Source organism: Maylandia zebra, linkage group LG9 (assembly GCF_041146795.1).
Source record: "Maylandia zebra isolate NMK-2024a linkage group LG9, Mzebra_GT3a, whole genome shotgun sequence".
In the NCBI taxonomy this organism is placed as follows: domain Eukaryota; kingdom Metazoa; phylum Chordata; class Actinopteri; order Cichliformes; family Cichlidae; genus Maylandia; species Maylandia zebra.
Genome location: NC_135175.1, coordinates 23,431,259 through 23,445,432, shown reverse-complemented (window position 1 = coordinate 23,445,432; position 14,174 = coordinate 23,431,259). Strand labels below are relative to the sequence as shown.

Here is a 14,174-nt window from a genome sequence, read left to right as displayed (position 1 = left end):
TTAGGAGACTCCAGGCGTTAAAGTCCACGGCAGTGTCGTGTTTCATGTAGAAACACAGCTAAGCATGAAAAAGAAAGAGCTCTGAAAGCAGTTCATCAAGTCTTTGAGGGCACAAAGATATTGTAAGAGTGAAAAATAACGACAGTGAATTGAAGTTATTTTGCAAATTTCAGGTTAGTTGGAAATAAGATTTTTTTACTAATCCCCTTGAGAAGCTACAGAATCTTTCTTCATAACATATATAGCTTTTAAAAAGAGAGGTTCAGTTATTTGCTCGCATAGAAAATCGTTGAATATGGGTTGTGTTCAACATTAGAGGTGCCTGTTGCCTAGCAGATAAAGAGGAAAGTTCAAGGTCCAAATCTATTTAAAAGAGTGATTTTTTAAAAGCATTTTTTAGCTACAAACCTATCCTTCAAATATGTGTTCAGCTTGTGTTAACATCCACATTTTTCCAGCGAACAGCATGCAGTTACTTCCATGTCCCAGTTTCCTCTAATCACCCCCGTAAAAATACTCGCATCCTGAATACGACAGGGTTTGCAGGAGGAATGAAAGCCAAGTGTTTACATCAATAGATGCTGATCTCATTTCGTTTCTGCATCCAGATGGACGATTTCATGGAAGTCTTAACCAGACAATATGTTTTCATCCACCAGTCACCAACCACACACTACGTCACACTCTGTTCCCTCTCTCCCAGATGGACCATGACCCTCGCAACCCTACTTACATCGCGTCGCAGGGTCCCCTAGCTTCCACCGTGGCAGACTTCTGGCAGGTAAAACTCTATTAACTGTCCATCCTTCATCTTTTTATTTGTTTGTGTCTACAGCTGTGAGGGAAGAACCACAGCAGAGGTACTCAGTTTCTGTTAATAATTCAGAATCCTTAAGTTTATTTAGAAATCATAAAAGATGCTCCTTTGCTCTTTCCACTGGCACAATGCCAGAGCTCAATCTAGAACTGGTCCCACTCATTTTTACTATTAAAAGACCAGTGCTGGTGCCAAAAAGCTGGCTACGTGAGGGTCTGCCACAAGAAATCCAACAATAATTGGCATATTCAGCTCGCAGATTCTGTAAACCACGGGTCTCAGACCTGCAGAAATGTGTGCAGAATTGGCACCACGTTGGTGCAAAAGAGGTCGTTGTATTCCCGTTTTTCCTTGGATTTGCCAGATTTCTATCTGTATCCAAGTGATCCAAGTGTGATCCCTAATTTGATGTCTTTTTAATGGTGTCACTTTGCCCCAAATGTAAGCAAGCAAAGGTGAGAAAACTCTTGAAATTGTAGCCCATAGTCACTTCTCACCCCACTCAGTCTGCGGAAACAAACTTTACACACTGGAAAGAGTGATAGGAGCCGTGGCTCCAGCACAGCATAATCATCCCTCAAACAGAGGTAAGATGAAGGGTAATTGTATATTTTTAGGAAAAATGCATGCTTACATTCAAATGTAATGTTATTTCATGAGAGGCACAAACTTGGTAGAGAAGTAATGGTGCTGCTGCTGCTCCTACTCATCAATCAAAAAGTGTCAGCAGCTGAATATGTACACAAGACCTGAAGCTTTTTAGTTTTATATAAGGATCTAGTTGTACACGCCTCAGGAGACCTAATGTTATTTAAAATAATCCTGATATTTGCTCATATTAGTGGGGCTTTTCCCCCTCAAGCCTATTTTGCATTCTTTTCCATGTCCATAAATGTCAGCGGGACCTGTAATCAATCAGCAGATCTAGGCTATTGTAAAACGTGTCAACTTGTGCGGAAGTGTGCCTTAAATGATGCATGGTTGCCAAATGGCAGTCTTATGTGTTAATAGGACAGCACTGTTGTAATTAGTGGGCCCATCACCTCCATATGGTGAAGTAACTCCAGCTAGCCGTGACCAGGATGTAAAAGTGTGGCGCATAAATCCTGACAGACCAGCTGGCCCTGCACTCTGCACTCTGCATCTTGTACTGAGCGGATACTCATTTTGAATCATTATGATAGTGCTGACTTTGTGTTTGCACAGACGTTGGAGGCTGCTCGCGATTTGTGCGGTGGGTGGAGAAGCCAAGCTTAGCATGGTCTGGTGCTGTACACCAAACAGAGAATATTTACTTGTTGTAAAATGACTTCTTAAACCTCCCCACAAAACGTAGACGCATACACGCTTTGCCCTCATGTGGTGTTTAAACTAATTAAAAAGGAAAAACTCAAAGGCTTTTATCTGAAAATTGTACATTAATTGCCACATCAGCTGAAATAGGAATAAAATGTGCCTCAAATGAATAAGGCGTTAATTATAATTTCGTTTTTTTTCTCATATGCCTGCTATTTGTTTGTTTGCTTGTTTTTTTTCCCGTACAGGTGAATAAATCCATTTCCATTATCTAATGCTACTTAGCCATTAACTCATCTTTAAATCTTTCCCAATTAAGCAAAAATAATAGAAAATTAGCCACACGTTGACACGCTGAACATCAGCTCTGTGTCTGGGAATGCTTAGCAGCCATTCATTATTCAGTATGGTTAACCTTGGATTGTGGCATGAGGGAAAAACACACTCTTTACCCCATTAAAAGTAAACAAACAGGGGTAACACTGGCAACTCTCATGCAAATGGACCGTGCAGGAGTGCAAATCTTTTGCTGTGTCCTATCTAATCCACACCGGCCCCAGGCAGTGCTCTGAAAGGCAGCTCTGCTCTAATCCTCCACTCCTCATTCCTCCATCCCTTCATCCGTTGCCCCTCCATCTATCTCCACCTCCCTGGCTATTACCTTAGCTCTGCTGGGCCTTCCTCCCCTCCTTCTCAGAATGCAAAAAAAAAAAAAGAAGCCATGCATGAGTTCACAGAGGCACAACTCAGGTCATTTTCAGTTTGTTTTTTGTCTATGCAAATCAAGTGTAGCTGGTGTATGTCTTTTTTGGAGCCTGTAAATTGCTAATCCCATTACAAAAACAAAAAAAGGAAGATAGGAGGTGGAAAATATGAATACTACCATCAAATATTTGCTAAATTGTACAAGACTAAATGGATAATAACCCCCCCCCCCCCACACACACACACACACACACACACACACACACATTATCACCTTGCCTAATCTCATCACATCCTGGCACAGTTGGCACAGTTGGCGTGTAATGTGTCCACTGGGCTGGATCACAGAAGCTTGTGATTAGTGTATAGTCAAGGCCATTGTGTTTTTATAGCAATCATAAAACCCACGTTTCCTCCTCATTTTCCTAATGGCTGCCGTGGGCCTGTTTTTTTTTTTTTTTTTCCCAAGGACACATTAGGTTGTGATAAGATGAAATGGAGCATCAGAGCAGTAGATGTTGTGATCTCGCTCAGACGACTGAGAGCGTGAGAGAGAGGGCGACACATGACGCGCCCTCCTGCTGCTCGAGCCCAACATTTATCATTTGTCACACACGGAGAGGTGACATTTATTCATACTTCCTGGATGAAGATTAAGAAATCAATTTCTCTGTAATACAACGCTGCCGTGTATCAGTAACGCTCGACGCGCTGCTCTCGGCGCTGCTCTCGGCGCTGCTCTCGGCGCTGCGGGTTAGGACCACTGGAACGTTGCATATGAAAGGGTTTGTCATCTCAGGGTGTGACTGATGGGTGTCTCTTTTCTGGCGTGTAGATGGTGTGGGAGAGCGGCTGCGTCGTCATCGTCATGCTGACCCCGCTGTCGGAGAATGGAGTGAAGCAGTGCCACCACTACTGGCCCGACGAGGGATCCGACGTCTACCACATATACGAGGTGATTGAGAAAGCGGTTAAACAGAAAGGTCACGAAAGACATGTTTTCCCACTTCAGCTGGTGTCTAACCACGCAGTTAGGTTTGGATTTTACGTGCTGAAATTTGTGTGAAGAGTAGCAATCAAAAAAGGGCGAAAAAGAGCAAGCTATGGGGGTAAATCTCCAAAAGTAAAGAGAAGCATTAAAAAATAAGACAAATCTATTCATATTATTCTTAAAACTCCATGCTAAGCGGTAGCATTTATAAACTGTGGTAGCAGTATGAGAGCCTGTCCCTCCAGGATCTTAGACTTAAAATCATAAAGGGTTATAAAACATAATAATCTCTTATTTTATCATAATAATACCGACAATAACAACGCCCCAGTTCAATCAAAATGGCCAAATTATTCCCACGTGCTTTGGTGTCTTAGTCACATCTCATTTCACCACAAAATGTTTCTAATTTAATAGCAGGAAGCACACAAAACTGTGATTCCTGTATTATTTTCTATTAGGGAAATTCTGGGATGACACCAATACTGATGTTTCACAGTCACAACCCCGCCTTCATCAATCGTTACACCATCTTTGAATATTTAGCCTGGGTGGAAGCGATGTGATGCAATAGATGACAAATCGCCCACTGACACCAAAACCATCCCATTTGCTGACAGGCTGAGGTCATTATTATGTCTGTGAGTTACACCGGTGCACCTCTAATTTCTTTAAAAAGTGAATGAAAACTGAAATATTTGGCATAAAACAAACCCTGACATTTCTATAAGAAGGTGTCCATGTTCCTCATTTCCTTCCTTAACCTGATTTTCTGTTTGTCTGCGTTTAGGTGAATTTGGTGTCTGAGCACATCTGGTGTGAGGACTTCCTGGTACGGAGCTTCTACCTGAAGAACCTGCAGACTAACGAGACCCGCACCGTCACTCAGTTCCACTTCCTGTCCTGGATGGACCGTGGGATCCCCAGCTCAGCCAGGACCCTCTTAGACTTCCGCAGGTAGAGTGGAGATCCAGCCGGTTGGTCCTCAAACAAACACTGCAGCTCAGCAGATTTTCAGACAGATTTCCACCTTTTTTTTTCTAAGCAGCCTTTGTCCCGAGCTTGTTCTTAATCACCCTCCCTTATATTCTGTATTCTGTCAGCGCCTCTCTGGTCCCTCTCCCTTTTGCCCCACTGCCTTTTGGTGTCCTAGAGAATGGCTGTTCTAATAAGGACTGTGTTTCTGTACTATCCCTTTCATCTTGGGCCTATTTCCCTCACCTCCCTCCAGCACATGTGATGCAGCAAATTAACAGCCCCGCACTGCCTGGCTTGGCTTGGGAAGAAAAGAAAGAAAGAAAGAAAAAAAAAAACACCACCTAATTCAAACACCCAATTAAACGAGAGCTGTCTCACTAAAAACATGGGAGAGGGGGAAAGCTAGTGACTGAATAACCTTACTATGTTTTCCATATAATATGTTCTGGCAGAAAAGCGGCAGTAGCACCTCTGGGAATACCCAGGAGGGATAGGAAAAGCCCTCCACGCAAGAATAGATGCATCTGATTTGTAGATGGAAGCCTGTCCCTCTGGTTTGTTATGCAGATGAAAGAAAAAGAGGAGCTGTAGTTTTATCGTGTCATCCTCTCTCGACAGAGTTGCTGCCATTCTTCCAAATTAATCTGCTTGCAGTCAGCTACGTTTAAGACACTACTGTAATGGTTTCTCTTGTGTTTTGATTACATATACACTGTTTGCCCTGCTGTTGAGATCTCCCTCACGCTTAAATTGCCGTGAACTCCGATAATGCTGCTGAAGGTTATTGGGAATCTAGAGCTCTCTGGCGATTCAGAGGTCTCAGATCCGCACGATGCACTCAACACTCACGGTTTTGTGGTTTTGGCCAACTCTGTATTTTGCGGTTGCCAGTGTCATTTTTGTGATGTTGCAGCTAGTAATATGAGCCCAGTTGCATAGTCACAAAAGTGATCATTGGAAACTGTGTCTCCTCAGCCAGGCCTGTGCACAAACTGTCTTTCTCTCACTCCACTCTAAGTCTCCCTCCTCCACCTCCTCCTCCTCCTCCTACTCTGCCTCACACTGTTCCTTCCTCTGGCTTGCATGGGAACTCCAACCGTCTCTGTATGCTGTTACACTGAAGGCGTGTTCTGATTTAGTCATGCTTCCGATATCAAACAAGATTATTAAAATGTATGCATTAGTATGCAATGTGATTTCACATAAAAGTGCAAAGAAAAAAAGCATCAAAAAGAAAACACTTCTACTCCCAAATAAGCATCGAATTATATTGCAAAGAGTTCTATCATGTCCAGTTTTTTAGCACATGTATTTTAATAAACTTTAAGTCACCAAGTATGGAGGACCAAATATGGTAAAACAAACAAAATATGCCATTAAATGCACCAAAATAAACCTATAAGATTTTTACTTTTCTTGGGCATTTTTTTTACCTTTGTATTAATATCCATATTTATTCACATATTTGTGTTATGTATTTTATTAAATATTTTGTTTTTTGATAAATTTTGACTTATTCTCAGATATTAACTCGTTGATAATCTTCATCAGATTTCCATAAATCACTGTTTTGGCAAAGAGGGCATCAGAAATAATGAATATTTATTTATTTATTTATTTTAATTTTTTTTTTTTTTTTTTTTGGGGGGGGGGGGGGGGGCTGTAATTTTGGCTGCTTTGGTCCTCTATAATTGGAACCTTCACAGATAAACAGCACAGCTCACAATGATGTTACGTCAAACACACCTGTGCTTTTCAATACTGGTAAACATGTTAAGTGCTATTAAGAATTTTGGTCACAAATACAGCATTCAGATGGCAAAACTACAAAAATATAGCACAAGCTATCAATATTTCTATTCATGCAAAACATTATACTTACTATATGTAACATATTAGTGCACGCAAGCTTAGATCAGCTATAGATACCATGAGATACTTCTCATTTTGTCACCGAAAGGTGGGAAACGAGAGGAAATGGAAAGACGCGGAAGCTCTCGGTGTAGTCAGTTTCCATGGCAACGGCGGGGTGTGAAAAGGCTCGTTGGCCTTCGCCGTGCCTGTGGTGTATAACATTCGTAATTGGCTCGGGTTAATGCGTCGGCGGTCGGCAAATCACAACATCGCACCACCACATCCATCACCCACATGTCACAATAACGCCGCCTGAAATGATGCTCAATTTATTTACGAGGGTGCGACACAGATTTCTCTCTCTCTGCGCTCAAATTAACGGGATTGATTGACATGAGGGAGCGTCTTTCGTGGTTGTGTTTGGCCCTTTGATTATTGCCGTCATTAATTTCGTCCAGGCCACAGCGCCCCAAGTCCCTCACGATTCACATTTGTTTTGATTATTATTGTTATTATTCAAGAAAAAGAAATAAATAAAAGAATTGTTTCCTGAATCGATGTAGCAGCCTGTGCACTTAAGACAGCTTAATGCCAAGCTTGCAATGACAATAACTTTTCTCTCTTTTTTTTTTATTTCAGAAAGGTTAACAAGTGCTACAGAGGTCGATCTTGCCCGATAATTGTCCACTGCAGGCAAGTATAACCGTTTGAACCCTGTGACAGCGGCTGACCCTGCTGCTTTGGGACAGAGAGTGTTTGTCGTGGCCTATGTGTTGGAGGAGAGAGGCTGTTTACTTAAACCCGCTCAGTCCATTCACTCTGTCTGGTTCCACCGGAGCTGCTGTTTATTCCGCTCACTGTGTTCTTATGTAAATAACATGGCACAGCCGAATACACTCCCATTTCCCATTTGGTTGAGTTAGTTAACTGGCCTTGATTGGTTCGTATTAAACACCAGGTATCTGTCTGGTCACTTTTAATAGTCACATCCTGTTAAGTCATGTGTGGGGCCAGTAAGCCTGCTCTCCCTCTGAAGGAGCTGTATGGACTGAGTGTCTAGCAGTGGATTAATGAAGCTGTGGCGCTCGGGCCGCTCTCCTGTTTTATTGGCTTTGCCTTTATTAGAGCGATGTCCACGCCTTGTTTGCAATTAACATGCAGAGCCGCTGAATGGCCGGTGGGCACAAAGGAAGCCTTTTCATGGGGCTATCTCTGGAGTAATGGAAAAGCAAGGCTCTCCAAAAAGCTGTTCTCGAACCGCCCCTGGCCTCTCAACCTCTCCTCTGCTCCTGAGGTGCATGCATTTAAAAGCCTTTGTCCCCAGTGTGCCTTAGAAAACCCAATCCCCTCTCTCCAATTGCCATGCAGCTCTCAAGACCACATGTACGCTTGTGTGCAAAGGTTTAACATAATCACATTCATTGCATCATCAAATATTCAGATCTGCTCAGGTATTTTCGCAGGAATGTTAAGTGTGATTATTGATTTTTGCCTTTTAGATTTTTATCCACCACGTGACGCGCGAACGGAGAAACGCACGTCTGTGTGCTCGGGCTAATTTGTGCTTAAACATACTCGACAGTCTTTGCGCAGATGCAGATGTAAATGAGCAATTTGTTTCCTTATAAGAAAAACACTCTGAGATTAAAGCATCTCACTCTGCCACCTTAATGATCTCTCTCTCTCTCTCTGTGACTCTCTGCAGTGATGGAGCTGGCAGGAGTGGGACTTACATTCTGATTGACATGGTCCTCAATAGGATGGCTAAAGGTAACGATCAATGGCTTCCCTTTCACTCTTTCTGCTTGAAGTGTTGCCCCGGCAACACTAAAGCCTCTCATTTTCCACAGAGGGTCTTGGGGATGCATTAGAGGGTGACTTTTTCTGAGGCCTGGAAAGGCAGCGAAGACCGAAGCCGTGGAGAGGAGTGGAGAGAGCAGAACAAAGAGAAAACAGAGAAAAGGGAAATGAGAAAGGAACCCACATTAGTAATTATCTATTTAAGCTACCTCCACGCCACGCTGACCTGCTTCAGCAGCTGCGACATGAATTTAGATAGCACATGCATGGAAATAAAATGTTTAAAGGCAAAATACATTTTAAATCAGAATCTGCAATTTGCTCCAGTGGTTTGAATCAATATTTAATATTTAATGGCAGCATTGTGCTTATTGAATTTGATTTGATTTATTCTTAGCGGTCTGCGGCTTTCGCTCTAATTTCACTCTGAGAATTGTTGACATTTGTTCCCGCTTGATACCGATGTGAACCACAAACTGTGAACATCATCAGTGTCAGTCATTTGGACTTCAGGCTGTGTTTGTTGTCTCTAATATAATCACAAATTTTAGTACTTTATATTAAAAACGGCCAAAAAAAAACAACAGGAAAATGACCCTTGTGGTGTGGATGTGTCATTACATGTAAAACAGGAAGAGTCTGAGGATGGATTTGTTTTTTTAATCTCGCTGTGACAAAGAAAACTTTAGTTTTTAGTTGAATCTTTACGCCAGCATAAGAAGAGTCGACCAGAGAGTGTTCATGAATAAAAAAAATGCTCAGTTAGCTTTGTCTATTGAGTTCTTTTGAGACATAAACATCTATTGTTGTGCACCTTAAGCCCCCCCCCCCGTAGGTTAGCCTGCCCTTTATCCTTTGACCTCTGCCCTCGCCGCCTGCTCGCCCTCCCCCTGCAATCCAGCTCCATTAGAGCAGGTTAGGCGGACGCAGACCTTCCCCTCACGTCTCTGGAAAACAGCACTATGTTCATGTAGTTCGGTGATGAATTCGCTGTTGTCCGTGCTGATGAAAGGTGCCACTCGGTCTCTTTTAACCCTTTCTTTTCTGCTCTTGAACCAGATATATAAAATATACATAATCTCGCTCTCCAAAGCTTTTTTTTTTCTCTGAGAGCCTCTCTCCAGCCTAACTTTGGAATTCAGCCCATCTAAGACATGAAAGTCTTGTCAAAGCACTGGAGCACTTTGAGTACTAAGTCCAGCCGCATTAAATCCCGCTTTTTCTGTCTCTTTCTCGCTCACCCACACGCATACATACATTCACGCTCTTGCTCCATCTCCTTTGCTTCCTTTCTTTGCCTCACTTTGAAAACCATCTTGAGAGTTCAGGGGCTCTCTCCCTTTTTCTCTCTTCGGGTTTTGCTCTCTACATCTCTCTATGTCAGTTTCCTCAAATGAGCTCTGGCATGCTGCTCGCAATCCATAAATCTGAAAGTGGAATAAGATTTCCAGATTAACTTCACAGACTCGTGAAGCCAAAACAGGCTCAACAGCAGCTGATCCCTGCTGAAGGCAGGCAACTGTTGCATGGGTTAATCATCAGAATGACTGCTGCAGATCTGCTATAAATCATTGTAATTAATTTGCTGATATGTGCACGTGCACACTCTTGGATATTAGTGGACTGCCTACATGGACATCATCTAAACCGGTTTTTGAACACGACTCTCACATGGAAGCCAGTGTGTGGTGTGTTTGAATGCATTATTGCACCAGGGCCCAAAAATATCCTCTTGCATATTTTATCGAGAAACAGTCAGTGGCTCTTGTCCAAGTCTTTCGAGGGATGAATGTAATAATTTTCAATTGCTGCGCTCTTCCAAAGGGAGCCCAGTATAAAGAGAGATTGACAGATGTGAGCTGGATTACTCCACTGCTTTGAACTCAGTCCAATTTTCGGTCTGTTGCAGGTGCTAAAGAGATTGATATTGCCGCTACCCTGGAGCACTTGAGAGACCAGAGAGCTGGCATGGTCCAGACAAAGGTAAGGTCCCCGGCTTTGAGTTAGAGAAGTGTGTGTGTGGGGGAGGGGGGGCAGAGAGAAAGGAGAGCGGGAGGAGGGTTTGCAGCCATTCAACACCAAGGATTGTCTGCTTCACGTGCACATGGGATCATTTCTGGGGAAACGATGGGGTAACTGATAACCGCGTCAGGATTAGAACAACAGTCCACATTTCACGAGCTGCAAAAATAAAAGGATGGCCAAGATGTCTCACGGAAATATTTTTCAAACTGCAGCATCGTAAGATTCATGACTTGAGCATGTAACATCTCAAATGTCAAAAGAAATGTCCATCAGAAAGTGTGACGAAGTCCAAAACCAGAACATGGAGAATATACAACCAAATTAAATAGACATGAGAAGATATTGAGTCAGTTTTTAGGAGGAATCAGCTGATATTGCAAAAAAAAATGGCAACAAAGTAATCAAAAATGTTCTCTTAGATTCTCTTCGTCTCATACAGCATCTGTCTGTCTAGTCCAAACAGTTCCTAACACAGCGGGTCGTTCACCTCTCACTATTATGTGGAGCAGTTTAGGGTGTGAACAAAGCGTTTCCTCTTATCCACTAATGCAAATAATAGGGAGGAAGGGTCTTTTGTTTCTCTCTTGTAATTGGAAAGGAATAATAATAATAAAAATAATAAAGGCGAACCTCCACGCAGAGCCGGGTGATAATATTTATGGACTCCGGTGCTATGCTAACAGACTCGAGTGTTCCTCGATGGTTCATTAATGCTGCTTTTACGGCCCTGCTCTGCTCAGCGCAGGAAAGCTTTCCGGGCACTCTCTGCTTTTTCTTTTCTTCAAAAGAGTCTAAGTGAAATTATATCAGACTATTGTTGATTCCACTTTGTGGCTTCATACTGGGTCTACACAGAAATTACATTGTAATGAGGTATGAAATTCACAGTTAGGTTTCGACGATTGAGCAACCAGTCGTGTTCTTTTTTGTTTTTCCCTCCTCTTCGTGATGCTGCCGTTTTATTTTTGGACAAAGCTCACAAAAGGGGCATTAATTTCTCCCCTTACTCTGGTTACTAATTTTTGACAGACATCAACACGCAGTAATTACAACATGTGTGACCGTTTTGTTTTTTTCCCCTTCCTCACTAACATCCGTTTGTGATCTGTCGAGCAGAGATTGATCTCCCCCCAGTGGCGTAAAGGTGAACAGCGTGCACAAACCCTCATATTTAGAAGTATCTTAGTTTTTTTTCTCTTCCAATGCACAAAACTTTAAACCTAACTTGGGAATAGATGTGGGCACCTGTAACTGCGATGGAGATAAACATGGATGTGCTTACATATTTTCTGGCCCCATCACAACTTCAGAAGACACATAAAAATAGAAAACATCGGCACTCCAGATAATCTCCACTGCAAAGCGAGAGGCACGGTCACCAGTGACTCCTCTGTATTGATTTAGCCTATCCTCAGGCCAGACTATGGCAGCCTGTGTGTTGACACATCTAAAGGCTGTTCCCTCCAAACTCCTACGTACCTTTTCTCTGTGAGAGGACCCCGTGGCCCCTCAGCCTGGAGAGAGGAGAGGAATATAAAAACACCAGGTCCATGGGGCAAACATCAATCGGCCTCTTTTGCGCTCCTCGGGGAAAACTATGAGTCGGTTTCACAAACAAATGCACACTCAAACGCGCGCGCGCACATACACACAGGCAAGCAGAGAAAGCTGAGAGACAGCTTGACTCAAAAGCTCCATTTTAAGACACACCTGGCTGGATCGATGCTGGTCCCGGCTGCTCACACACTTTAAGTTGAAAGCTCGGAGAGAGGCTCACCTTCACCTCTAGACTGTGGCCAAGCACATCAGGGGCAGGGTCGGGAGCTGCCAGTCATTCTGAAATGCCATTCCACTTGGTCACACAGTAAAACTTTTATCCTTCCTTTTCCTTCCCTGCGTCCTTTCCTCCTCCCCCTCCTCCTCATCCTCCTTCCCCCTCCTCCTCCTCAGGAGCAGTTTGAGTTCGCGCTGACAGCCGTGGCAGAAGAGGTGAACGCCATCCTGAAAGCACTTCCTCAGTGAAGGCATCGCAACCCACTCCCCCCACCACCTCACACCCAACACACACACACACACACATATGCTTTCCTCTCGCTCGCTGAGCACCGGTTTCCTCTGCCCACTCAAGACTGACATCTCTCTCTGGCCTGCCTTCTCCTCGCTCTGTTTCTCCCTCTTCTCCCTCTGCCTCCTCTTCACCTCTATATATACTGTATACTTATGAATGTCGTGCCAGATATCTCAGCTGGATCCATATACACAAAATTTCCCTCAGCGTACGGCCGCTGATCCGCGGTCAGTCGGTGCTGTCCGATCAGCGGCTGCGCTGGGAGATTTTTTTTGTCAGTATGAACCCCGGTCCTCTTTAACTGTGACGTTGTTTTTTTGAACATACCATCCTAGTGCCACTGACGAGATGTTTACGTGATGTCAAGTGAAGATTTTTGTTCCAAAATGAGCAAAAAAAAAAGAAAAAAACTGATGCAAAAAGCTTAGAAAATGATCTCCGGCACAATTAAAACATGCTACGGTAAGGCTGCAACTAACAGTTATTTTCCCAGTTAATCGTTCAGTTTAGGAAATGTTGATAAAAAAAAGAAAATGTATTTTTTTAATATGACTAACAGTCTGAAATCTTGAGATATAAACCATTGTTTTATCAGAGAAAGGTTTTATTGGCATTTCTTTTCTTCTTCTTCTTTTTTTTGCTTTCTCCCCCAACTAATCACTGCAGCTCTAAACTATAGTGCTATGTAAACTAAATGAACTTCCTGCCTGTAAAACCCGTATTATTGTACAGATTATACCCTCTAAATGAATCGATGTAGCTCCTCACACGTTTCTCCTCTGTGATCTGAATCAGCTACTACATCGTGTGTACAGACGTTGAAGCGTGTGCGTTGTTGTACTTTGGGTCGAGACATCTCACTGTCGTTCTAAACCGCAGGTTATCCGACTCCGAGCCCCCCACACGTCATGATTGTTGTGAAACACATCAGCTGTTCTCTTATTCCTCATTGTATTGTTTTTACATCGGACGCCACCAACTGTTTGTTGCATAAACATCTCTGTTAACAGTAAATGTGAAATATACTAACTGAGATAGTTATTGCTTCTATTTAGAAATACTGTCATGCTGTATGGATAGTAATAATATATTTAAGAAGACCTTATATTGGGATTGTTGCTAAATTTCTTTGTCCCTCCATCACTGGTATGGTATATTGTGACATTTTGTGCAACATGAGCGATTAATCCCTCCATGTATAGACCACGAATGACTTTATGAAAACTTACATAGTGCTATTGAAGATGTATACCGAGAGCCTCAATGAGAACTATATATTTTGTGTGAGAAGTAATATTCAGATTGATAATAAATCCGAACGGACCATACCGCTCTGCCGCCTCGTGTGTGATGTTACGTCTGCTACACTCGCGCACGCACAAACGGCAGCGAGAAGGCCGCCCTCACAGCCAGAGTCACTTGATTGAATGGCGGCCTTGGTAAAGTCACAGAGAAAAAGCTATACGGTGCTCCCCGAGGGTTTGTATCTGGGAGAGAGTCGCAGGTTTGTACAGATGAAATGTTTGGTTCACCAGCTCTGTCAGCGGAGAAAGTGGCTGGGATTTGAAATGAAATCAGTCATGTATTTCACCCACGGAGGTCCTCCTGCAATATTACAGAGAGGAGAAAGTTCAGTCAGT

The 14,174-nt window shown here is 43.0% G+C and overlaps 1 protein-coding gene across 1 annotated transcript in view; it reads left to right on the top strand.

Moving 5' to 3' along the window:
• Positions 1-13,862, top strand: part of ptprn2 (protein tyrosine phosphatase receptor type N2) — a 152,425-nt gene extending 138,563 nt beyond the window's left edge. Inside the window, exons 16-22 of the mRNA XM_004546830.6 lie at positions 704-781; positions 3,654-3,773; positions 4,600-4,766; positions 7,281-7,334; positions 8,347-8,411; positions 10,351-10,424; positions 12,417-13,862. Coding sequence (XP_004546887.1) covers positions 704-781; positions 3,654-3,773; positions 4,600-4,766; positions 7,281-7,334; positions 8,347-8,411; positions 10,351-10,424; positions 12,417-12,488 — 630 coding nt within the window. The 3' untranslated portion in view covers positions 12,489-13,862. The remainder of the gene's footprint in view (positions 1-703; positions 782-3,653; positions 3,774-4,599; positions 4,767-7,280; positions 7,335-8,346; positions 8,412-10,350; positions 10,425-12,416) is intronic.
• Positions 13,863-14,174: the final 312 nt, after the last annotated feature.